The sequence below is a fragment of the Leptodactylus fuscus genome, chromosome 1 (genome assembly GCF_031893055.1).
Source record: "Leptodactylus fuscus isolate aLepFus1 chromosome 1, aLepFus1.hap2, whole genome shotgun sequence".
Lineage (NCBI taxonomy): Eukaryota > Metazoa > Chordata > Amphibia > Anura > Leptodactylidae > Leptodactylus > Leptodactylus fuscus.
The window spans coordinates 104,553,572-104,580,659 of NC_134265.1; the positions used below are offsets into that span (position 1 = coordinate 104,553,572).

Genomic DNA, 27,088 nt, shown 5'->3' on the forward strand with positions numbered 1-27,088 from the left:
ATTTTTTTATCCGGACACAGAGTACTGCATGTCCGACTCTGTGTCCGGATTATAAAACCGCTCACGGCCGGACATCTCTCTCACCCATTCAAATGAATGGGTGAGAGAGGCTCCTGCAGGTTTCCGTCTCCTGCCTCTGTTTTAGTCAGGAAACGGAAACCTGCATAACGGAGTTCACAACGCTGATGTGAACGAGCCCTTATTGCTTGTTGTTTTTTTTTCCTCCTTTTATCTCCAATGTGCATGTTTGTGACCCTGAATAGAGATGAGCGAGTAGTATTCCATCGAATACCTCGCTGCCATAGGAATGCATGTAAGTGGCCGAACACCAAGGGGTTGTGAACTCAAGTCAATGCATTTTGTACTTTCCAGGTGAAGCCAAGACCTTCTCATCTGTTTCATGGAACTCTGCGAGAATACCAGCAGGTGGGGCTCGACTGGATGGAGAAGCAATACAAGAAGAATCTTAATGGCATTCTGGCTGATGAGTCCGGCCTGGGGAAGAACGTTCAGGTTATTGCTCTCATGGCGCACCTAGCCAGTAATGAAGGTAAGCTTCAGAGATTTCTGTTTTAGTGTAAGTTCACACAGGGTTTTTTGGATCGGAACCTGAGGCGGAGGCCACCTCAGGTTCCGATCCAAAAACTTTGTAGCCGCGACTGAATGCTGGTGCACTGCACCAGCATCCAGCCACGCACTCTGTTCCGGATTAGGCCCAATAAATGGGCCTAGTCTGAAGGAGGATGTGTCTTCAGGCCGAATCGCGTGGCGACTCGGCCTGAAGAATGAGCACCTTGCTTCTTTTTTCCAGGAGCCAGAAGAAACGGCTCCCGAAAAAAAGACCTGAGTGGCTCCCATTGATTTCAGGTGGATACGGCCTCAAAACCATGACCAAAAAACTCCGTGTGAACTTACCCTTAGATGTCCTGACAATCAATTCCTTGATGTCATTACCTTGTACAGGAGAATGTTATGCTGGAATGTTTTATTTTCTCCACCACTAATACTATTTTATATATTCCACTATATCTGCCTTGTAGGCAACTGGGGTCCGCATCTGATTGTGGTGAGAAGCTGTAAAATTCTGAAGTGGGAGCTGGAATTTAAAAGATGGTGTCCAGGTTTAAAACTGCTTTTATACTTCGGCAAGCAAAGGGAACTAAAGATAAAGAGACAGGTAAAGCAATGAGTGGGTGAATTATGTGACAGACTGCTGCGCCTTCGTGTGAGCCAGGCATTGTTCACATAGCATTTGATCCAATACATTGGAGGTATTTCCCAATGTCTGTTTACCGTGTTGGTGACTCTCTTGTGGTGTTGTAGATGTGTCCATTTTTAAGTAATTGTCGAACCTTGTGTTTTAACTTTTAAAAAATTTTCAAACATTTGTACTAAAATAAACAAGAAGGTTAGAATAAGTATTTTTGTGTACCTTATATGGGGCCTTCTTTCTGTCACATGGTTTCTATCAGAACTACTCTATACCCCCATGTGTTCATTTCAATTTCAATACTCTATACCCCCATGTGTTCAACCAATTTTACTCATACCTATAAATGTTTGTTTTATAGAGATGGGAGGAGCCCAACAACTTCCATGTCTGCATCACCTCTTATAAACAGCTATTCAAGGGACTGCAGGCCTTCATGAAAATGAGATGGAAATACCTTGTTTTGGATGAAGTCCATCAGATTCGCAACTTGAATGAGAAGCATTGGGAAGCCATCTTCAATCTGCCAAGGTTGAGCTGCCAATTGGATAAGATTCATTTTTACAGTATTGGAATATTTAGCATTCATAATAAAATTACAGTAATACTACCGTAGATATTTAAATACTGTAATAAAAGTGGATGTGAGATATTCCAGTACTGTGTAGAATATGGAATTATTTTCCGAAATTGAGATTAAAATTGTGAATCAACCATAAACTCAAAATAAAATCTAGATTTTATTTTTACACAAAATCACCTGCCGCCTTCATTCATGTTTATCGTTTGAATGCCAGAATACCTCTTTAGGCCAAGGCCCTACGTAATGAAACGCAGCTAAAAAAATGATACAGAAAAACACTCAGCATATTTCCTTCCCTTATTAAACCTATAGGGAAACCGCCAGCATTTCCACTGATATAATTGACATACTGTGGTATTCAAAAACTTGGGCGTTTCTGAAAACGCTGCTTTTCCACAGTAGATTTTTTTTCTGCAATGTGTGGATGGGATTCACCAGAATCTCAATCACGTTTCAGGTACTGCAAAACGCAGCGGTTTTTTTTTTTCCACAGCATTTTCGTAACATGGGGCTTTACTTGCAATTATAAAACAACTCTTCTTAAATGGATAGTATAGGTGAATATAAGAAGTTTTGTAATATGTCTTATTTAAAAAATGTGTTTACTTTTTCATTTATAAAGCAGAATCACCTTATATTTAGATTTCTATGGGGGGTGCTGCTCCACAACTGAGGATGCTATACTTTGCTGCTGTGTTAGTGAGGGTGTTCTTCAAACACTACTGACTTTCACAATAAAGACTACCACTGCATAGAATGAGCAAAAAGGAGAGAAACGCCGAGCGGCACAATAGTGTAGTACAGTTGAAAAACTTCAATAATGTTAAAAAAATAATAGAAGGTGGGGCCTAATTGGCCTCTTACCTACACTGGTTGTGAATCGTCACAACCACATATAGCCACATAAACCCGAGTGGTGGTGGCTGCGTCTTTGTCCTTGTACGTTGGGGCAACGTCAAATGAACCAGATGAACAACCGCTACCTTTAACTGGTAGGACAAACATGCTCTTATGGGGGGATGGAATCACACTATTGAACCAATTCACTGGATAGTGTGATTCCATCCACCCCATATGAGCGCGGTTTGTCCTACCACGGCTAAAGGAGTCCCTCATTTAGCGGTTGTTCATCTACTGCATAGAGTGAGGCAATAAACCAATCAACATCCTCCCCTCCTCTCTTCATAGACTTGTGGGTGTGAATGTGAACAAACAGTCTGAGTGAAGATAAAAAAAAAGTAGACTAATAAGTGGAGAAAGAGTCATATTTCTCAAATCAGATACATTACAAAATTTCTTATATTCACCTGTACGATTTATTTAAGAAAAGTTGTGTTATAATTTTAATAATTCTGGTTAAATCTTAATGAATCAAATTGAGCAGTATCATTTCCCTATTTTATTTCCAAAGCATCTATAAGCCTTCAAACAAAAGGCAGTGAAAGTATCGATAATGTTACAGGTTAACTTATATGAGAAGCTGTATTTCTCATATAATGCTGTGTACATATGTGATTCCTGCGTTGTGTATTTGGAGGTCTCAGATTACATACTTGGAGCTGAAACAAGATGGAAAAGTTAAGTAGTTAGATTGTAAGTAATAATGATGAAGGATAGGATGTGTTATTCAGTTATTTTTCACTGATCCTTAAAATATACATTGTGTTTTTTCCGTAGTCAAAACCGACTGCTTCTAAGGGACACCCCTCTGCAAAATACATGGAGAGATCACTGGACCATGGTGCATTTTTTAATCCCTGGAATATCCAAACCTTACTTGGATTTCCCACTAAAAACCAGTGGAGAAGAAAGCCAGGAAAAGTGCCACAAGCTTTTCATCATGTTGCACAGGGTTTGTTGTTTAATATTGTACGATATTCACAAATCTGTGCTACTGGATTTAAAATTTTTTTTCTAGATTCAATATTTATTTTTATTAAGTATATCAAAAAGGGGAAAAGGTCCACCCAATATACTCTTACAGGGAAAATATAAAAAAATATAAGTAATATATATGTGAAAGGATTATCAACAATATAATGTCACATATCTCTATTAGGAAATACATAACTTGGGAAAAATATTTAATTGGGGAGATGGCGTGACCCAGTAATCAATGAAGGAGCTTCTGTGACCACCTGAAACTGAAGATTCACTTTAGGGGTTCATAGCCAAGCTCCATGCACATGTCTGAGTGTGCCATCCAATGGGGCACACAATGGTCCATTCTATTCCGATAAAAATAGATCACGTTCTATCCTTCTCCATTTCATCGGAACAGAGTGTTATGGCTCGTTCACACGGGGCCAGTGGGGCAGAATTTGGATGCTGAATCCACCTCCATACAATAGTGGTCTATGTAGACTGCTAGCGTTCGTTTTTCTGCTTGCGGTTTTTGGCCGCTTTGGCTGTTTTTGGATTCCGCCTCAGGAAGTCAATACAAGTGAATGGGAGGCGGAAACCGCGTCGCGGTGTTTTGCCCAAAACTGTGACACGGTTTTTTAAGCTCAATTCACTGTGCGGGAGGGAAAAAACGCCTGGTGTTTTTTGAGGCGGTTTTTACCGAAACTACTCCAAAAAACGCTTCAGTGTCCACAAACTGGTTCCTTATTCCTGAAGCATTTTTTTTCCAGACCAAATTACGCCACCCCCTATTCACGGGTGAACTAAGCCTTTGAGGTAAGTGGATCATAGAATTCGCTCGGAGGACTCTCTGACTGCATTCTGCTGCAAACACGGCTCCACCTTGGATGCACATTCGGTCATGGATATGGTCTAAGCCCCAGAGCTTAGGTTTTATAGAAAGCCTTCATAGAGTTGTTATAGCAGATATCTTTTCATAAATTATTATTCAAAAAATATTTTAGATTGATCTCCAAATTCCTTAGTTCACGTCACGCAGCCCTAGGGTTAACAGCTAAAGACGCCCATTAAGTAATGAGCTGTATAAATGTATGCTTACTATATAACTGAGGGTGGAAGCCAGGGGTTCATAGCTCTCTGACAGAAGACCTGTGGACAGCCCATTATCCATGTGCCTATAATGGAGAAAGGAGAAGATGCTTCTGCCAAACATCATATTATTTCCTCGGGAGCAAAAGACTTACCGGTAACTGAAATTTAACTGCTTCATCTACGCTCCCTGCCATCTGCCATCAGGGAACAGTTGTGAGACCTCAATAAACATTAGATGGTCAGCAGCAAATTTACAGTTGGGGCATCTACTAGTAATTACAAATACTAAGATAAAAATGTCTGACGGTTGAGAGACTCTCTTTAGTTTATGCATCCAGGCCAGAACAATTATTCTATCAGGCTCAACTATATATACCCTAGAGCAGTGGTGAAAAATGTTAGAATGACCTATTCAGAGAGAGTACCGATAGATCTTAGTACTTGGCTACGAGAATATTCACAGAACTGGGATACATTTCTACTCATAAATTTCCAGTTCATTTTGCTGTCACCAGGTTTTTAGTAGTAAAACGCTCTTTGCAAAATCCTACACTGTAGGGACATGCAAGTCTTGACCAGTTCTGTTAGCTGATAATATACAGTCTACTTCTGGGCAGAGGACAAAAGAAGCACAGTCTTGTATGGTGAAGGCATGCTTGTGGGACAGGTTTAAGAAGTATCTAAAAAATCCCAGGTTTCTTCTTTTCCTTGTGGTGTAGTGAAAGGGAGTCTGTTAGCAGTAAATTGGTTAAACCTTGTAGAGGTGATTCTGAAGGTTTCAGCTTTGGAGCCCCATTTTCACGTAAATGGTTGTCTTATTCATATGCAAATGAGAGGAAAAGTGCTTTGTGGTGTTCTTAGCTTGCCTGGGTTTTGGTCTCAGCTTTAGATCCCAGGTCAAAGCACTTTTCACTTCATTTGCTTCATATCATGAAAACGGCAATTTACATAAAAATGAGGCTCCAAATCCGAATAACAGAGGCATATTTGTAAACGGTAGAATCGCCCCTACAAGGTGATGGGATTAGGTTTATAACCCATTTACTGCTGACAGACTCCCCCTTATGCCTTTACACATTTTGTTAGCAGTGTGTGTCTGTGGTTCCTGTCAGGAGGACTGGCATCTAAAAATAAAACCTGCTATAAGGTTATATATTTTTCTTCTAAATGCCGTGCTATTCCATAAAGTTACATACAGTATTATTTTTTATGTCTTTAATAATTCGTATTATCTTTTGTAGACTGTTCGGCCATTTATTTTACGAAGATCAAAAAAAGATGTTGAAAAGCAACTTACAAAGAAGTATGAGCATGTTCTCAAGTGTCGTCTTTCCAATCGCCAGAGAGCATTATATGAGGATGTCATTCTACAGCCAGGGTACTGCAGATTTTTGTCTCTTTTATTCTTATAGCTTCATTTATAAACTTTGTACTTATTTATAGACGTTTCCTATTTGCCCATAAACAGTATTCATTCTTATTTGATTTTTATTCATTTTATAGAATTTGGTTTTAATTTAGTCTTTATGCATACAAGTAATAAAATACTGATAGATCAAGACACAGAACACAGATTGGTGTATGTTGTACTGATTTCTGTTTAACAACACAACAGATCTGAGATAAAAATGCACTAAAATAAGAGTACATATTCTTTGAGTTGTAAAGGGAGTCGACCACCATCACATCTAAGACTCGTATATGTTGTTGTGCAGCTTTTGTTTAGTGAACATACTTTTTTTTTGTGTACTCTCGCTGAGGATGTCCATATTACATTCATTTTAGACTGTTGGTTGTAACTGAACTGTCTTTTGCTATGTGGCACTCTTCACCCTCTGCACTGCTTTCCTTATGGCACTCTCATGGCAACAGATGGAGGGCCTTGTGACCGTTTCAAAACACTGCCTCCACCATAGTAATATAATGTGCTTTGGATAGGAGTACCTGCATAGTGGAGGAGGCTGAGCGGCCTACATAACCGTATTATGGACAGGAGCACCTTCCACATAAGGCAGAGAGCTAGCAGGGTGACTTTATTTATAAGGAAAATGGCACGGGGGTGCCTCAAAGTAAGTGGCACGTGCAGCTCATTTACAGGCAGTAGTCTAAAGATAATGCAACGTAGACAAACCCCTTTTGCACTTTGTCACAAAAAAATGATCTTCTCTGTGCCACTAAGGGCCCCTTCACACGGAGTTTACGCTCCGTGTATTCTGTTAACACTCGGTGTATTCTGTCCATTTTACATGTGTAAAAATACATGTGTAAAATGTAATTAGCCATTGAGTTCTATGACATGTTCGTATAACGCGCGTCATTGAACTACATTTTACACGTGTATTTTTACACGCGTAAAATGTACAGAATACACCGAGCGTAAACTCCGTGTGAAGGGGCCCTAACAGTTCTTACAACACCATGTAAATGGATTAGAAATTATTTGGTGGTGATAAGAGATTTGTGTAGGGAGAATACTGTACCATTATGGATTAGGATAAATGGTTATTGGAAATAATCCTTTCTTTCCTCCCAGCTTGTTGTCAAAAATATAATTTCAGAACCCTATTGACAATTGGAAGTGTGAACCCACATGATGTGTGTAGATTTGTATGTGTATAGCCATGAAAAGCGTGTGTTACATGTGAAGCGTTTTTTTTAGTACACTTTCTGACATCAACTCTTTTGGACAGAACGCAGGATTCACTGAAGGGAGGACATTTTGTCAGTGTGCTTCATGTCTTGATGCAGTTACAAAGGATCTGTAACCATCCAGATTTGGTGGATCCCCGGTTTGGACATTCCTCCTATGCATTTGAAACTCTGAAATATGAGACTGCATCACTTGTATTACAAGCATTAGAGTATGATCCCTGGAAGGTGAGAACCATTTTATCCTTAGACAGGATAACTGAAAATTAAGGAAAAGAGCAGCTTATTGGGTTGTTGTTGTCGTTTTTTAAAGGACCTCTGGAAAATGAGCGCTGAAATCCGATTGGTTGTCATGACCAATAACCCCTGCTCTGATTCCTAGCACTAGTTTCTAGACCTCTTTCCCATTGTTTTTGGATGCTTTTACTTTGCCTCTGGAAAATAACGACTGAAATGATTGGTTGTTATGACCAATGGCTCCTGCTCTGTTTCCTCGCTCTAGGTCCTATATATCTTTCACATTGTTTTTCAGATTCTTTTACTTTCCCATGCTATTGGTTATTGCTTTTTAATACCGCTTAGGCTAAGGCCTCACGTTGCAGAAAGGCAGCGTTTTTTTTGTTACAGATATAGCAGCGGATTTTCGAGCCAAAATCAGGTGGAGTAAACAGAAGGGAAACATCTAATAGCTTCCTTTATATTTTACATTCCTTTTCAAGCTACTTCTTTGGCATATAAAAACACAGCAAAATCTGCAACAAAAAAAGCTGCAATCCCCCAACATGAGGCCTTACATGGGTTTATCACAGAAGATCATCTAAATTGGACTTACTAAACTGATTCTCTGCTTTTTAAAAAGGACTTTTCATATCCTCATATATGTGCAATATTATATACCTCTAGAAAGCCATCATCGATTGGCTGTGAGGAACGTTCCCCCCTCCCCCTCCACTGACTACTCTTTCATAGACTTGTACTGTCAGGGGATCTTTAAGTCCCGCCCTTCTGACAGTAGGGAGATATTGGTGCCAAAATTAACAGCACCTATATCTATAGTACTGGGGCACATACCAGGAAAGCTGACAGTGCGTTGAATTGATTGTGATATATAATGCAGCATATCTATGAGGACGTAAAAAGTCCTCTTTAACAATGTTATTTGAGATCAGGACATTTGTGCAGATTAATGGCATAATATACAGTATCTTCATGGCATTTTCTGGCACAGTTAAAGATAAGAATATGGTGGCAACCCCCAGGAGTTGGTTTGGAGTTTGTTGCTATTGAGTTTAATGTATAAACAATATGCAGTATTCTGTAAACTCTTCTTGGTGATGGTTGCAGGTTACGGGATGTGTCTGGTCACTCAGGGTTTAACCACAAGGACCCCTTGTGATCACAAGAATGGGGATCCCCAAGAGCCCCATGTGAATACAGTGGTGGGCAATAAATGGCTATTTAACTCTGGCAGTATCATGGCCGTTATTGTGATTGATGTGGGCTTGATGCTGTATGAACACGTTCACCTTGTTCCAATGTTTTGTGACATATACAGTTAGGTCCATATATATTTGGAGACTGACACAAATTAAATTTTTTTTTTAACCTGTTTAGTGAGGCATATTTAAGTTCTAGTTATATAATGGACATGGACATAAAGTCCAGACTTTCAGCTTTCATTTGAGGGTATCCACATTAAAATTAAATGAAAGGTTTAGGAGTTTCAGATCCTTAACATGTACTACCCTGTTTTTAAAGGGACCAAAAGTAATTGGACAATTGACTCAAAAGCTGTTTCATGGGCTGGTGTGAGCAATTCCTTCCTTATATCATTCTCAATTAAGGAGATAAAAGGCCTGGAGTTGATGTAAGGTGCGGTGCTTGCATTTGGAAGATTTTGCTGTGAAGAAAACATGCAGTCAAGGGAGCTCTCCATGCAGGTGAAGCAAGCTGAGAAAACAGTAAGAACCCATCTGAGAAATTGCTACAATATTAGGAGCAGGAGCGTAACTACCGGGGTAGCAGTTGCCACAGGGCCCGGGATATTAGGGGCCCAGCGACAGCTGCTACGCTGCTTTTTTTTTTTTTCTCTTAATAGGCCGTTACCGGCTGGAGTTACTCCAGCCGGTAATGGACCCTATTTACGTACCGATCCTGGCAGGGGCTGGGATCGGTAAGTGACACCGCGGGCCCCGCAAACACTATTATATAATGACTGGAGGCCCGGGAAAGGTAAGGGAACATAAAAAACAGAGTTACTTACCTCTCCGGGTTCCAGACAGGCTTCAGGCCTACTTCTGTGACGTCCCTGACGTCACATGACTGGGGCTTGCGTCCTGGGTCATGTGATGTCCCAGACGTCATTCAAGATGGCCGACACCACCTAGGAGTGCAGCGGAGCCAGGGATAGGTAAGTAACAGTGTTTTTTATGTTGGTATCCTCTCTCGGTCTCTGATTATTATACTCTGAGTTCTGAAAAGACCCCAGAGTATAATAGCTGTTCATGGGTGTTCACAATGGGGCATAATAGTGTGTGCAGGGGCCACTGGGGGCATAATAGTATGTGCAGGGACCACTATGTGGCATAATTCTGTGTGCAGGGGCCACTATGGGGCATAATAGAGCGTGCAGGAATGCAGGGGGGAAGAGGGGGGGGGGGGCGGTTGCATGTCAAAAGTTCGCCACAGGGCCCCGCCATTCCTAGTTACGCCACTGATTGGGAGTGTCAAAATCTACAGTACATCCTGCTCAAATACTGCTAAACTGATTGGTTGGCGTTTTATAATACAGATTTAAAATTACCCAAAACCATAAAGCAACCCAGGAATTTATTAAAGCAAGGAAGGGGAATATTCTTGAATGGCCAAGTCAGTCACCTGATCTCAACCCAATTGAACAGCATTTCACTTGTTAAAGGGGCTCTATCAGCAAAATCATGCTGATAGAGCCCCACATATGTGTGCATAGCCTTTAAAAAGGCTATTCAGGCACTGTAAAAGTTAAATTAAACTACCCCCCGTTTTAAAATAATAACTTAAAAAAGAATGTTCTCCACTTACGGAACGTGCACCCTGGGCGGGTATTCAGGGTGCGCCGTCTTCTTCTTCCCCGCCTCTTCTTCCTCTGACGTCTTCGGGTCCCTCCTCCTCCGGCACTTGCTTTCGGACACTGATAAAAAAAAAAAATAGCCCGGGCGCATGCGCAGTAGCCGTAGTAGAAGCCGCGTGTACTGCGCATGCGCCCGGGCTATTTTTCTTTTTTATCAGTGTCCGCGAGCAAGCGCCGGAGGAGGACGGGACCCGAAGACGTCGGAGGAAAAAGAGGCGGGGAAGAAGATGAAGACACACCCTGAATGCCCGCCCAGGGTGCACGTTCCGTAAGTAGAGCACATTCTTTTTTAAGTTATTATTTTAAAACGGGGGGGGGGGGGGGGGGGGGGTAGTTTAATTTAACATTTACGGTGCCTGAATACCCTTTTTAAAGGCTATGCACGCATATGTGGGGCTCTATCTGCAGGATTTTGCTGATAGAGCCCCTTTAAAGACTAAACTTCAGACAGAAAGGCCACAAACAAACAGCAACTGAAAACCGCTGCAGTGAAGGCCTGGCAGACCATTAACAAGGAGGAAACACAGCGGTGTATGGTGATGTCCATGAGGTCAGGACTTCAGGCAGTCATTGCAAACAAAGGGTAAACAACCAAGTATTACAAATTAACATTTTATTTAAAATTATTTAATTTGTCCAATTACGTTTGAGCCCCTGAAATGAAGGGATTGAGGTTATCACATTTTTATGTAATCATTTTGTTCAACCCAATGAATTAAAGCTGAAAGTCTGAACTTCAACTGCATCTTAATTCATTGTGCAGAACTAAAATGAGAAAAATGTTGTCTCTGTCCAAATATTTATGGACCTAACCGTATTCATTATCCTACTAAGACACAACACATGCTATACTACTCATGTTCTATATCCTATTGCATGTTGTGTTTCCAAAAAACAATACACTGGCTGTACCATACGTAAGCTAAAAGTCCATCTTGCTGAAGATAGCAGGCGCTGATCCCACCTTGTATGTTGGTAATCAGAGTTTATCAGGGGTTTCCCGTCATTTCACAGATGTACATAGTTGTTGCTTTAAGTAAATGTCTTTGTGTCATTTTGAAAAAATTCCCTGTCCTATACGTGGCAGGGTTTGGAGACCAGGTGGTGCTACATCTATGCAGGAATTTTGGAACTCTTTATGAAATAAGGGACCTCCAGCTGCTATAATGATATTTTTTTATATACAGTATATTGTATACTTTAGTTTTCTTAATTGATAAGAAAGTTATGTTATATCAATTTATGTGAAAAAAGAAAATAGATCCTATCTATCTATCTATCTATCTATCTATCTATCTATCTATCTATCTATCTATCTATCTCCTATCTATCTATCTATCTATCTATCTCCTATCTATCTATCTCCTATCTATCTATCTATCTATCTATCTCCTATCTATCTATCTATCTATCTATCTATCTATCTATCTATCTCCTATCTATCTATCTATCTATCTATCTATCTATCTCCTATCTATCTATCTATCTATCTATCTATCTTTTCATTATCACATCCATCTGCTGTTATATTCAGGTTTCCTCTGTTATAGTGAAAGTGATGCCATGTTTTTTTTCATTAAACAGAAGACAGATCTCTCTTTCTTTGATCTTGTGGGACTTGAAAATAAAATGACACATTATGAGTCCCAGGTTCTGCCTGTCCTAAAGGTGACTAGAAGACTAATGGAGGAAATTTACAACTCTCTTGACACTATATCTCAACCCAACCCAGTGAAAATTAAACCAAACAGGTATATTGCCATGTCTTAATTCTTCCTGCTGAAGTTGAAGTATGATCAATTTGGTTTGTTCAATAGTTTTTTTTTTTACCAGTAAACCCTAATAAAGAACTGCATTATATAAACATACACCTTAGGGTGATGCTGCATGCTAAGCCCAGACCACAGCTTAGGCACATTGTGTATGGGCACCATTACCGTGTGTTTAGAAAGAGTTTGTAACATTTCAAATATTGCACCTTTGACCATACAGGTTGTTTCAACCAGTTCCTTATGGTCAAAAGCCAGAAGGAAGAACTGTAGCTTTCTCCAATAATCCAGCATCTCGACTAGTTACGACAACAACCGCCACTGTAACCCAGCAGGGCCAGGCCCGAGGACGATCCCCAATCACAACAGCCTCTGCAAATCAAGGTATAAGAAGTGTCTGAGCACAGGCTTGTGATGTTATTCACAGTGTGCATTTGTGTGTAGTTGTTTTACTTTCTATATTGCAGTCCCTTATCTTTTTTGTATTTGGCTCTTTCTCTGTTACTTAAAAGGGTTGTACAGGACTTCGAAAAACATGGCTGCTTTCTTTTTCTCAGGAAGTAACATCATGTCCATTGATTACAATACCATGCCACAGCTCAATCCCACTCATTTTAATGAGACGGAGACGTTGCATTGCCATATGACCAATACAAATAAGATCACTTCCTGAGAAGAGGAAGAATGTAGCTATACATTCACAACCTTCTACAACACAACCCAAGTCCTGCACAATCCCTTTAAAGGTGTTGTCTCATAAAGATAACCTCTGATCATGTTAAGACATATGAAAATTTTAGAAGTGCCTCTCCCCTCCTTCCTGATTTGTGTACGTGCCTTCCTTTAAAGGGCTGCTAAAGAATAAATGCCTGGGTGGCAAAATCAATTTTATTCCATACCTGCAAGAGCACCCATTTTCTTGTATGATCACCACACAATGCTGCCCCAAAAAGGAAATCACAACCACAAAAGAAAATGGTGCTTCAGCAGATGTGGTCCAGTTCCACGTGCACCAAACAGCTCATTTGCATAATGGAACAAAAGCTGAATTTTTTTTTTAATTCTCAATTTTTATTGAATTTTTACAAATTTACAATCAAAAAATGTCAGAAAAAGAAGTTCCGAGATACATATTAGCAAACTTTTAGTTGCAATACAGGAGTTGGTAAGCAAGGTTTCACTTTCACAATGTAAGGAATGTTCACTACTAACAAGACCTGCCACAGCTTATATATGGTTTAACAGAAAATTTGGTCATTGTAAACTCCCTTTAAATGTGGCCAACTGTAAATGAGTATGATTAATGAAAATAACTACCGTTTTTTTTTTTTGTTAATTTAGTTTTTGCTTCCGCAGGTGGTGAAGTGGTAAAAATTGCTCAACTGGCTACTCCTGGGGCAACTCAAGGCAGAATAGCACAGCCCAAAACCCCAGTTACACTGCAGTTTCAAGGAAACACATTCACGCTGTCCCAGAGCCAACTGCGCCAGCTAACTGCTGGACAACCACTGCAACTGCAAGGTAACTGTGTGATGTAGACACCTGTGAAGTTTAGAGATCTGGAACACCAGGTCAGTTTTATCTGTACTACAACGCTAAGATCAGTGGAAGGAAAAGTGACTCCTTATTGACTTATGTCATAGGTGCTTGTTGGGTAAAATACTGGATTATCGTGAGTCTTGTGTGAACTCTCCTAGGTAGTTCCATCTGTCACCTGTACTGGAAAGAATGACTTAAAATCAAGATCTCTGCTGCTATTGAAGGTATGAGGTTATTATAACATTTTGTATTCTACATTCACAGGGAGTGTTCTTCAGATTGTTTCAGCTCCTGGACAGCAATATCTTCGACCCCCTGGACCTGTAGTAATGCAGACAGTGGCTCAAGGGACATCCATTCAAAATGCAATAAATGCTTTGGGAAACCAGCATCCTGCCAACATACCATCTATGACTACTCAGACAGGTGTGGAAAATGTTTACTATTGTATTCTTATGGAGAGATATCAGTGACTGAAATAACATACCTGAATCTTGACCTTTCAGTGTCCCTAATGCTCCACTGTTAGACATCTGCATTCGGTATTCCATTTGGGAAGTCCGCATGGGGACCCCCCTGAACAGAATACTGAATGCATTAAAAAGTGGTTAGCAAAGAAAATACACGGACCCCATAGAGTACAATGGGGTCCGTGTGTTTTCCATGCGGTGTCCACACAAATCATTCGGAGAGAAAAGTACTGCTTGAAAGGATGTGAATAACACCATCTGCAATGACTAGCAAAGAAAAAAATTGCAGGTGTGACTATTATATATGGCTATACGTCTATAAAGTGTCCTGAAATATTTTATTTTAGTGTCTCTTTTCCAAAATGAAAATGTAAATAACTATTAGCGAAGGCTGTAGCAGAAAAGGCGTTCTACACTGCTTTGGTTTATATGTTACAGGAATTCAAGGAAGAAGCATCATGCCTTACCTTGGTGGTGGCGATTCAGCATCTTCTCTCAAAACCTCACAGGGCTCAGTGATCCCAGCACAGGTAATCCATTGATATATCTATTAGTGAATAAGTCTTTAAACAAGAAATCTAAAAGTATATCTCATGAACATATGAGCAACGTCTTATCAAATCAGTCCAATAAAAAGCTAATTACTGTGCACTTGCAGTTGTGCAGCTACACTGTCGTTTTCCAGTTACTTTATTAAAATTTGTATGGGGCCAAAGCAGAAACTGTGGAAATAAAGTAAACAATTGCTGAAAATAACAAAGTTACAGCATGTGTAGTATAAAGCTTTGCTATGGATTCATATGTTGTGCGATAACTGCACTCATTGATAAAAAAAGGCACCCAGATACAAGTGTTAGATTATTACAAAACTTACACAAATATGTAAATGATTATAGGTTTGGTCTTGCCAAAAGAGGGCATAAAAGTGCTACCTTATAAAAAGTCTCTCAGGAGGTACTTTTGGGTAGTGTACCTCTGGGTGAGAGATCATTGACATTCAAGGACGTTTTGTCCGGCTGATAGACTTTGAGAGGGATGGTCATTTTGACAAATTGATTTGTAAAGTGCTGTGGAATATGTTGGCACTTTGTAAATAAAGTTATTATTACTATAATTATTATCATTCCTCACCATCTAGGCTATTCTGATCTAACTGTGGGAACAGAGGTTACATGAGGGCACACACACACACACACAGTGAATAGGCTCCGGTTGGCTCAGACAAACCACCAACAGAGAGGATTGTTTGTTTCACTGACAACCAAAAACAGCTCCAACAGTTTCCTTGTCCATCATGCAGACACAGGTGGCATCTTCCTTATACACCCACTGTCTCTAACAGGACCATTTCCAGACACTTAACAGAAGGAAATTTTGTGTGATAGTGCCTATTATGTGTCCTGCCATTGTCGGGCAGCTACCCTCGCCTTACTTTGTAGTGCTGTTGTGTTGTATCAACAGATCCAATTTCTGTTTGAGATCCAACTACATTCTGGTTCTAGTATGAGCACTGGTGAGCACTTCATTCCTGCATTAGCTGTGAAGTGACACACTGCCTTGACTGCTGGTGCAATGATCCAGAGAGCCATGACATATGACAGTCAGTCATCTCTAGCACTGAAACGAGAGACACTAACAGCTCAGCAGTATGAGCAGCACATCCTGTCGGCACATGTGCTCTCATGCAAGAGCTTCTAGCTAACATTTTTCAGCACGCAGCAACAGTTTGCCAGGAATGTCCTTGACTTGCCTGGTCACCATATTTATCACCAGTTCAACCTTTATGGAACCAACTGGGATGTGAATTTCGGTAACCTACACATGTGCAGGATCTACAGGCCCAGCTGCTATAACTGTGGAAAAAATGTGCTGAAGGATACTATATGAAACCTGTATGCCTCCATGTCCAACTGTAACTCATCTTGTATTCAGGCTAGCGGTGGCCCAGCAGGTTCCTAGAGCCATCTTTCAGTTGTACAGTGTTCCCCAATAAATGTATCTGTTCGCTCTAATATTGTAATCACTTACATATATCATCACTGCATTCACACATAGAAAGTTTCATTTGATTTCAACAACTTCTAATTGGTGCTTTATTATTTTTGCCAAGGCGTGTATGTTGCAGTTTCTTGCCAGTTTAGGATGCCTTATTTGTACTATGGTAATAGTTTAAGGTCTGGCACTAAGTTAGGCTTCTCTAAAGAGTTTGGACACCCTTGAGGCAATATTTTGATTGCACTGCATTTTTTTTGCAGGATTTGGCAGAAGAAAAGCAGCGTATATTGAGAGACCGCCTGGAGCGACTGTTCACATGTAACGAAAGGCGCTGTGCGCAGGCCCCCATTTATGGGAATGACCTGTTATCCGTTTGTCAGATGCAGTCTTCTAAATTCCACTCATCTGTGAAAGAAGCCCAGTGGAGATGGGTGGGATCTGTGAACTGTCTCTTATCTTCTCAGTGTTCCAAAGACATCAGTGACCCTCTGGGGCAACTTATTCTATCTGCAGAGCAGCAGAAGGCAATACTCGAAACCCTTGCAAAAAGGTGAGTATTACAGTATATGAAGACACCCATCTTTTTTTTTTTTTTTTTTTGAATCAACAAAACTTTCTTAAAGGATCAAAGAAAGGACATAAGACGTGAAAAATAGGAGGACTTGCAGAGCCCCAAATAGATGAGGTCTGTCCAATACAGCACAGATTGGAAAGTGATACAAAAGGAAGACCCCAGGAGGGACTTGTGTCAACTGTCCGTAAAGAGTAGATCTGGGCTAAAGTCCAAATGGCTACATGAAGAGAAGCATATATAAAAAAAAAAAAAAAAGGAAAAACACAAGAGAAAGTAACAAGAAATGGACAGTACAAGCCCAGGCAATACCCAGTTTCTAAATTGCGATCATATAAGAATTCCTCATGGAAAAGAAAACAGTTATAACAAAAATGAAGACACCTATCTTATTGCATGTTTATATATGTACTGTTTGCTGGTAGAATATGAGAAATTTGTAACATCTCTTTTTTTTCTGTAACATCTTCTTGTTCCATAGTGCATTGTGTGTGGTTCCCGCCGTTGTTGCTTCTCCTCCAGTATTGACAGTGCCACATCCTCCTCCCTTATATACCCACAACATGAAGATGCTAAGTCACAGTTTAAGGGAGCAAGCAGCACCATACATGCAATGCTTGCGAGAACGAACATCTCCTAATTGTGTTCAGGCTTCTGATCTGCGGCTCATCCAGTGTGATTCAGGTCGGTTGCATGCTGTGAAGGGTTAAAGATGCTATTATTCCCCCAAATCTTGATTCACAACTGCATAGACAGTATTAAAATCAGAAGTTACATAGTTGATAAAGTTGAAAAAAGATACTTGTAGAAGTTCAATGAATTGTCTTCCTCTACTTTACTCTGTTTACAAGAGCCGCCTGTTCACATTTATTTTTACACACAGGAAAGCTTGAAGCATTGTCCATACTTCTCCGGAAACTGAGGTCTGAGGGTCGACGCGTGTTGATCTTCTCTCAGATGCTACTTATGCTCGATATATTGGAGACATTCCTGGACTTCAACAGTTTCACTTTCTTGAGGATCGATGAGTTTGCAAACTATGAACAGTGCCATGTATGTAGTAGTTTATCTTACTGTTGTATTTGTTATAGGTGAACAATATTCTTGACTTATCTCCAAGGATCAATGTTGGACATGTTTTATTTCAACACGCCTGATACTTGGATTTGCGATGAACATTCACCAACTGTTATCTTAAAGTGAACCTACCAGAAGATTTCTGCTGCTCTGTCCAAGGGCACAATATAGTAGAGGGAAAGCAGCTGAGCACAGTGATATATAAGTTTATGTGATTTGGAGCAGGATTTAGGAGTAAGAAAGAGAATAAAATTTGACAGTGCTCCTGGGAGACAGTGAAAGTCCTTTTTGCCTCATGCAGATGTCTTTTTACAGGGAGAGCCGTCAGTCAGCCTGTGTGGGGGAAGTCATCAGGACTCTCACTGTCTCCTAGGAGTCCTGTCAGGATTTATTGCTCTTTACTCAGAAATCCTAAAGTACAGTAAAGTCTCACTTTACCAACATGTCCTGCTCTTGGATAGTGAGCAGAAATCATCTGACATGTTCACTGCAAGATAACTTATGACCGAATGCCCTGCTTTTACTTACAAATACTTCTCAGAATTATATAAAGCTATATATCACAGAGCTCAAGCTTTCCCCCCACAATCATAACCTAATCTTACATAGGGCAGATAGAATCACCTGACAGGTTCACTTTCAGTTTATGGCCACCTTTTGTTTATCACTAGAGATGAGTGAACAGTGAAATATTCGAGATTCGATATTCGTTTCGAGTAGAACCTCAATATTCGACTACTCGATCAAATATCGAATCCCATTATAGTCTATGGGCAAAAATGCTTGTTTCAGGGGAAACCACTATTCGACTAAAGGAGAGTCACCAAGTCCACGAGTAGCAGGAGGAGAGTGTTTAGGAGGAGCGAAGTGCAGTTAAAGCGCACTGACCCCATTATAGTCTATGGGGTCCGTGCGCTTTAACTGCACAACGCTTGCAGTTGCGCTGATAAAAAGTAAGCTCCCTCATAACCGCAAGCTGCCAGCTCTCTCGACTAGCAAAGACAAGCCTGCGGCAAATCAACGCTAGTTCTGCAGCAGACTCGTCCTTGCTAGTCGGAAGAGAGGTGGCAGCTTGCTGTTACGAGGGAGCTTACTTTTTCTCATAGGAATGAATTGTCCAGCGTTGATTGGTCAGTGTATAGCATTCGGCCAATCAACGCTGGTTCTGCCAGAGGCTCGTCTGTGAGGAGGCAGAGTCTAAGATCGGACCACAATCGAGACTGCTGTGGTCCAATCTTAGACTCCGCCTCCTCACAGACGAGCCTCCGGCAGAACCAGCGTTGATCGGCCGAATGCTGTACACTGGCCAATCAACGCTGGTCAATTCATTCCTATGAAAAAAAGTAAGCTTGCTCGTAACAGCAAGCTGCCTGCTCCTAGCAAGGACGAGCCTGCTGCAGAACCATCGTTGATTTGCTGAATGCTGTACACTGTATAGCCAATCAATGCTGGTTCTGAATCGAATATTTACTGCGAATAGCTAGTAGTATTCGATCAAGTACAAATATTTCGAATACCGTAGTATTCGATCGAATACCTACTCGATCAAATACTACTCGCTAATCTCTATTTATCACGTGTTATACAGTATTTGCAAACTTTATTGCCTCTTGCAGCCTAAATCACTTTTATAGTATAAAACAAACCTTAATAGAAACACCTGAACTGTTAATATATTTTTTTTTACACAGGACCTAATGAGAAGCTTTAACCAAGATCCCCGAATATTTTGCATTTTAATATCAACCCAAAGCCGGTCTCTTGGAGCTCCCTATGTGGAAGCAGACACAGCGATCTTTTATGACAGTGATCTGAATCCAGTGATGGACTCCAGAGCTCAGGCATGGTGTGATCAGATCGGTAGGACGAAAGATATCCACATATATAGGTAGGATGTATTCTGACAACCCATTATCTGGAATTACAGTATGCATTGGTCTATCTTTATTAAACATAACTTTTTTTAATTATAGGCTCATAAGTGGAAATTCAGTTGAAGAGAAGCTACTGAAGAATGGCACCAAGGATTTGATTCGAGAAGTTGCGGCTCAGGGAAATGACTTTTCTATGGCTTTTCTGACACAGGTGTGCTTCTGCATCCAAAAGATTGCTTGTAAAATTCCTCATTTTGACTAAAGTATTTTGAGATGGAGGCTGTGTTCATATTGTTTTCTGGCAAATATTCTCAATTTAATATGCTGGAAGAGCTTTTGGCTTATACTCTGAATGTAGCTATAGGCCCCCTTCACAAGAGTCTCCTTTGGTCTCCATCAGAGTGGCATGCATTGTTCATTGCACAGAAAAATGTTTTATTTTTGTGTTGTGGCCAGTGGCTAACATACGCCACTTTATTGCTATACAGTGGCATACATCAGGGGTACACAGCAGAGAATACCCCGTATACCTCTGATGTATAGAAGTTGTAAGAACCTTATATCTGAAAAGGAAGATATTTCTTTGTATATTTTTCACTGCTGTAGGAAAAATTTTGGTGATGTTTTACCAGGCTGTCTTCACTTTTTTCACATTTAATGTTACCTTCAAATCTAAATCTTTGTCCCTGTATGGGCCAAGTAGCTTAATGACTGAATAATACATTTAAGATTGTGAGAAAACAGACTCCAAATCCTATTCTTAATATTCGGAAAGTTGTTTTTGTTTGTGACAAAGATAACTAGGAGTATTTATTTTCCTTCCCAGCAAACAATTCATGAGCTATTTGAGCTTTATTCACCCCTGGAGGACTCGGGATTCGGAGTAAAGGCAGAAGAATTTGTAATGCTTTCTCAAGAACCACCTCCAGCAGAGACAATAGCTACAAAATTTGCCAAACCATTTATAGAGGTTAGTAGAAATTGCTCTGCTGTTAGAATCACTCACGAGAAGTGTTATTGTACAAGTAAAAATATAACCTCTTTTTATTAAAACATAAAGGCTTTGAAGAGCATTGAACATGGATCTGAAATAGACATGGAATTATCTGAGCCTGAGACAAAAGGCGAGCAAGACATTAAGGTAGAAGAAACAGGAGATAGTTCTGAGGAGACCTCAGAACTAAAAGAGCTGGCTGCAGTGGTGGAACAGGTGAAAAAATAATACATTTATTATCATACACATGTGTATGTGTGTATATATACGTGCGTGCGTGTATAAATATATATATATATATATATATATATATATATATATATATATATATATATATATATATAACATAACACATTAATCATGTCAGGTCATTGAAATACACAGATCCTGAGAAGTTTATTTCAATACAGAGATGATGAAACAATTCCGTTTTACCCTGACTACAGGCAATGTAGGATAGTAGGGCTACCCATACACAATGACAGTTCGTTTATGTAGTGTATATGGCCAGAACAATTGTTTTATGTATCATATACCAATAACATCTACTCAGCTCATGTTTCAGTACAAAACCTATCTGTCATTAAATGAGCATTGGTTGTTAGAGGGTATGCAGCCCACATGGGAGATGTTACCACTTATTTCAGGGTCAGCCTAGCAGTGGGATATACAATAGTGATTGGGACAAATATCGAATAGGTAGGACAGATGATACTAAGTGTATGCCCTGGAGGAGTATATAGCAGCTAAACAATGAAGCTGTGCAAGGGCTTAACTGCTGTAGCCCCATCAAACAGCTGATCTGTATGAGTGGATAAGGATGGACCACTTCTGTCATTTTAAAAGAACTGGTAAACCCTTTAATTGAATTTGCAGAAGCTGAATTTACTGTACACACCTTAGGCTGGGTTCACAGCAGCATTCAAACTCTTTTCGGGGTTTCTGTCCCCAAATCTGGTTGAAAAATGTGGAGAGAGAAATCCTGCAAGCAGGATTTTTATCTCCACATTTTTTTGGTGGAAAACCGACAGACTCCATTATAGTCCACGGGATCCGTGGGTTTCCGCTGGTAACTGCTTTTTCCAAGCAGACCCGAAGAATGGAAAACCAAATGCTAGTGTGAACCTAGCGATATATTTACAGCCATGAGAAAAACAAAGTCCATTCTCTTTGAATGGTTTTACATATCAGGACATAATAAACAAAAATTGTCCTTGGAAGGTCTTAACATTTGGTAAATACAGTTATATAAAATAGCAAATATAGTTAGATGACTAAATCTTGATAAGTTACACAATATTCTCATTTATTTAACAAAAACTAAGCTAAAATAAGCAGGGTGTGAAAATATAACTCCACTCTTGCTACTTTTATAGGAATTAAAGATGTTGTCCTGTTATAGACTAACCACAGGCAGAACCTAAGTGTCTGATTGCAGGGGGCACGATCGCAGGGTCCCTCAAAATCCCTCAATGATCAGGAGGACCAAAAGATCCCCTAAAGAGGCCTTGTCAGTGGAGCACCAGTGTGCTTGCATGACTAGTGCTCCATTCACTTCTGTAGGGTTTTGGATGCTGCCGGAGATTACAGTCCCGGATGCCCTATAGAAGCGAATGGAGCACTGGTCACACAAGCTCACTGGTGTTCCATTCACAAGGGGCCCTTAGCAGCACTTTCAGTCCCCCATTCCCCTGATCACTTGGAAAGCCAGTGATCTGGCACCCAGATATTGGACCCTTGTTTCCCTGTCCAACATTCAAGACCGTTGACTGTTTTCCCAGTAGTGGAAATCCCAGCAAATTCATCCAAGGTCAGACTTTGCAATGCTCAGAGAAATTACTTAAAACTCAAGAACTACATCTCAAACGTACAGGCCTCAGTTAGCAAGTTAAATGTTTACATTCCTAATATGGTGAAATTGGTGTCTGCCTCATAAGGGTTTTCACCTTCCTGTGTGAACGTTATAGGGATATAGATTGAACTTGATGCATCTGTGTCATTGTTTAACCTTATTAACAATACAATTATGATTGAACAAGTATAGCCTGTTTGGAAGGAATGAAAGAACATGGCAACACTGCTTGTTTGCAAAGTTGCATCTCAACAAACCACAAGAGTTCTGGAAGAATGTCCTTTGTTCAGATTAGACCAGAAATGTTTGACCATAATGCTCAGCGCCTCATTTTACAAAAACAACACAACATATAATCGCAAACACCTCATACCATCTGTCAAGAACGGTGGTGGAGGGGTGATGATTTGGGCTTGTTTTGCAGCCACAGGACCTGGGCACCTTATAGTCATTGAGTTGACAGTAAACTCCTGTATAAATAAGTATTCTTGAGTTAGATGAGCTAAAGCTTGACTGAATCTGTGTCATGCAGTAGGACAATAATCTCAAGCACACCATCACAGATAAAACAAAATGGCAGAAAAAGAAAAGAATCAAGGGGGTGGCAATGGCCCAGTCAAAACTGAGACCACAATCCACTTGAAATGCTGCGGCGGGACCTTAAGAGTGATGTGCATAAAAGAATGTCTCAATAAACCAAAGCAATGGTGTGAACCAAAATGATCCCAGAATGATATGAGAGAATGATAAAGTCCTACAGAACACTATTACTTTAAAATATTGCTGCTAAAGCTTTTCACACGGGGATTTTCAATTTCAGCTTCATTTTTGTTGAATAAATAGAGAAACAGTGGAATCTGTTGTGTGCTATTCATGTCAGGTTATATTTATCTAATTGTAAGACCTTCTAAGGACCTGATGCTTTTTATTATGTCCCGATACGTAAACCTTAGAATTTAGGTGTGACTTATATATAATATATAGAATAGAATATATTACTTTACATGTACTTTCAGATATAATATTTAGAAAAACTGCAAATGAAAGCTTAACTCACATATGTAATACATGTCTCTTTATTAGTAGCCTCATATCAAGCACCAAAAGTATACATACCCATTATTAATATACAAAGCACCATAAAAACTAGAATACAAAACAGAAATACTTGACGTGCCTAATAAGCTTTAAGACAAAACATGCGAGTAACATCTACCAGATGAGGCCAAAATATGGTATTGAAAGCGCCTCTGGAGAAGGGTCTGGCAGCGACTTAGTTTCCATAGGAACAAACGACCAGCCATGTTGAAATCTATCATCCCCCCCCCCCTCACATCTGCCATCCGAGAGTGTCAGGAAACCCCAGTACACATTAGATATTCCATCAGGTCCTCTGATATCAGTAGGTTTAGCCATCTTTACCTGATGTGTATGGGCACTTTAAGACTAGAATGCTTATAGAATACCCCGGCATATTGTGGTCACAGCAGCAGCATCGTGTTCATTTTAGGAGCTATCATAAAATAGCATGCTGTTTAAAAGGATGTTTGTGTGAACCTGTGTCTCGTAGCGTTTTTTATGAAGTGCCGATATCATTAAACATAACTCCCGCTGTGTCTTTCAGCTCACCCCCATTGAGAAGTATGCCTTAAACTACCTGGAGGAATTCTATACATCAAGTGCTACAGAAAAGTCGGATAAAACAGAGGTTAGTATATGTTGTCCCCTGGTGCTTGATGAAAAAAGAATGGTTACACGTTAACTCCTTCAGTGCTGACCTTACCTAGAGATGGACATTCAATTTGCATGAAACAGTGAAACATAAAAACCCCAATTTTTGGCTGATCACTTTAGATGTATACACTAGAAGAGGTATACCCCCCCCCCCCCGAACTAAAGACCAAGTGCAAGCGCTGGTGCAGGAAAAGCACACGGACCCCCTAGACCAGGGGTGCCCAATACGTCGATCGCGATCTACTGGTAGATCGCAAAGGACGTATGGGTCGATCACGGGATGCAGGGATCCCCGGTGTCTGCTTCTTCACAGTGCAGGCTGAGAATCATCTCCGGACACTGGCAGGCTGGGGCTGCGGCAGCCCCGCCTACCAGTTTCTGTAGATGACTCTCAGCCTGCGCTGTGAAGAAGCAGACACTGGGGATCCCTGGGCAGCCACAGAACGCCGCTGTCTTGCTCTCGTGATCCGCCCGGCCCCGCCCACATGCCCGGTCCCGCCCACAGACACGCCCACCCCGCCCACAAGCCCACCCGGTCCAGCCAATAGGCCCACCCCGGCCCCGTCCACAGGCCCGCCCTAGTAGATCTTTTGCCTTGGTCAGCTAAAAAGTAGCTCACACACTGAAAAAGTGTGAGAACCCCTGCCCTAAACTATAAGGGGGTCCGTGTGCTTACTGCCAGATCTCAACAGGGATCGTGCACACAGGGAAGTAGTTCACCATCTACTTTTCTGTCCGCATGATTCGTATGGGCAGTGCACGGATGGACGGAATACAAAAGCAGATGTGAACAGAGCATTAGAAAGATGCTGTATCTTCTCAAAGACCTTTGGTTAAATCATGTACCATTGATGAACGCCAGGAATCAAGGTTACAGTTACTGTGTATAAATGTTTTCCTCCTTGTAGTTTGCAAGCCTGAAAATGTAGACAGTAGGTTTAGGTTGTAAGAATGAGTCTGGTAATCTTGTATCCAAGTAACACTTAGACTCAAAATATCATGGCGAAACGAGCATGAACCTTGGAAGGCATTTTTTCCTTTCTCAGCAGATGATAAATTGAAATCAAACCAAGAGGTCATATTACTGTAACCTTATAGAGAAGAAAATTCACTTATATGTTCAGATGGCATTAATGCAGTCAATAGGGCTAATCATTATGTGACCATCAGCCACCGGTATTTGTGCTATTTTAGGCCCTGAAAGATCAGCAAACTATTGCCAGATACTTCATACTTAGCACACTGATGAAAAAAACCCAAAAAAATACATTTACTGACTTAGGCTAAGGCCTCACGGGCCGTAATCGCAGCACTAAAGCGCTGCGGAAAGAACCGCGGTGTGAATGCACTGTGGTTCTTTCCGCAGCGCTTTCAACAGAAAGTTTGTGGAGTTTTCCTCCGCGGACTTTCTCTTCCCATTATATCTATGGGAAAGCCACTGGCGTTTCCGTAGATATAATTGACATGCTGTGATTTGCAAAGCCGCAACGGCTTTGCAAATCGCAGCATATCCGCACTGCGTTTTTTTCCACAAAGTGGGCATGCGATTGGCATGAATCCCATCCCCTTTGCTTGCACTGTAAAATGCCGCGATTTTTCCCGTAGCGTCTCCGCTGCGGGCAAATTGCGGCGTTTACGTCCATTGGGGCCCCGGCCTTAAGGTAAACTCGAGAAGTTTACTTATTATATCATATTTTCTGTGTGAACATACCCTTCTTTAAGCAGTAGTTAGACTTCAAAAATTGTTTAATAGGCTGTGTGCGTATTGCAACTTTTATTTCTATGCATCTAAAAGAACAAATGAAGCAACGAAAAGAGAGGATAACAAAAGTTCATTATATGCATCCATTATAAAAATCAAAAAAACTTTTTATGTATACGGCTTTAATTCAGTCATATGTATCTCCTTGACTACAGACTACAAGAAAGTGTGTAGTCTGCTCCGCTAATCTACAGTAGGAGAGGGAGTAGAGGGAAAGGAGTAACACATGGCAGTAGGGTCTGAATACGCACAGGTCTGTTTGTATTTAGATACCTTTTATGATGTCGCTGAGAATTGAAAGGTTCTGAGAAAGTTTGGGATATAAAGTTGGTTGTATTTTCAAATTGGTTTTCTGTATAAATGCTTGTTTGTTCTCAGCTTATGTCTGTATTTCTGCTGTGAGCAGGTCATGTCTATGTCCTCTGCTTTCACAGGATAAGATTTTAATTGTGTCTTTGGGGTCCTACAATGGCTTTTTTTTTGAGCCGATCTCTTCTGTTCCTCTCTGTTTTCTGATTTGGAATTCTGTCATATTGCACAAATAATTGAATAAATATGTTTCAAAAAGTTTTGCATGATTTGAGGTGATTTCCACTATTCAGAGGGTGTATAATCTTTGATGAAGTTCAGAAGGGAGCCTATTTCTGACAGCAAGTTGTTAGAATCCTGTGGCAGCAGAATCTCTCTTTTCTCTAGGAATGTGGCTTCTAGCAGCAAAGGTTCTTAAGGTGGCTGTGGTGTCCTCTTTTTTGAGATGCGCCACCGTCTTTTTTTCAGGTATAGGAATAAAAGAAACCATTTTTAATCTTACTAAATTTTGTAAAACTTTATGGGAAGGCAGTATAATCACATGAAAAGTTTTTGAATTACGGTAATCTTGCAAAGCTGTCACCCTGTAGAAGAAAAGCCACATTGTCATACATTTACTAAGGTCCTTCCACCACA

At 40.5% G+C, this 27,088-nt stretch overlaps 1 protein-coding gene across 3 annotated transcripts in view; it reads left to right on the plus strand.

Annotated features, from left to right (window-relative positions):
* The window catches only part of LOC142203603 (E1A-binding protein p400-like), a 102,369-nt gene that overhangs the window by 47,702 nt on the left and 27,579 nt on the right, over positions 1-27,088 (plus strand). For all 3 annotated transcript variants that reach the window (XM_075274488.1, XM_075274496.1, XM_075274502.1), the window contains 19 exons: positions 373-550; positions 1,041-1,177; positions 1,572-1,741; positions 3,471-3,645; positions 5,990-6,126; positions 7,439-7,625; positions 12,091-12,257; positions 12,499-12,659; positions 13,632-13,796; positions 14,079-14,240; positions 14,723-14,814; positions 16,540-16,829; positions 17,332-17,534; positions 17,734-17,903; positions 19,619-19,815; positions 19,901-20,012; positions 20,628-20,771; positions 20,862-21,011; positions 24,272-24,355. In XM_075274488.1, the coding sequence (XP_075130589.1) occupies positions 373-550; positions 1,041-1,177; positions 1,572-1,741; positions 3,471-3,645; positions 5,990-6,126; positions 7,439-7,625; positions 12,091-12,257; positions 12,499-12,659; positions 13,632-13,796; positions 14,079-14,240; positions 14,723-14,814; positions 16,540-16,829; positions 17,332-17,534; positions 17,734-17,903; positions 19,619-19,815; positions 19,901-20,012; positions 20,628-20,771; positions 20,862-21,011; positions 24,272-24,355 (3,081 nt within the window). The remainder of the gene's footprint in view (positions 1-372; positions 551-1,040; positions 1,178-1,571; positions 1,742-3,470; positions 3,646-5,989; positions 6,127-7,438; positions 7,626-12,090; positions 12,258-12,498; positions 12,660-13,631; positions 13,797-14,078; positions 14,241-14,722; positions 14,815-16,539; positions 16,830-17,331; positions 17,535-17,733; positions 17,904-19,618; positions 19,816-19,900; positions 20,013-20,627; positions 20,772-20,861; positions 21,012-24,271; positions 24,356-27,088) is intronic.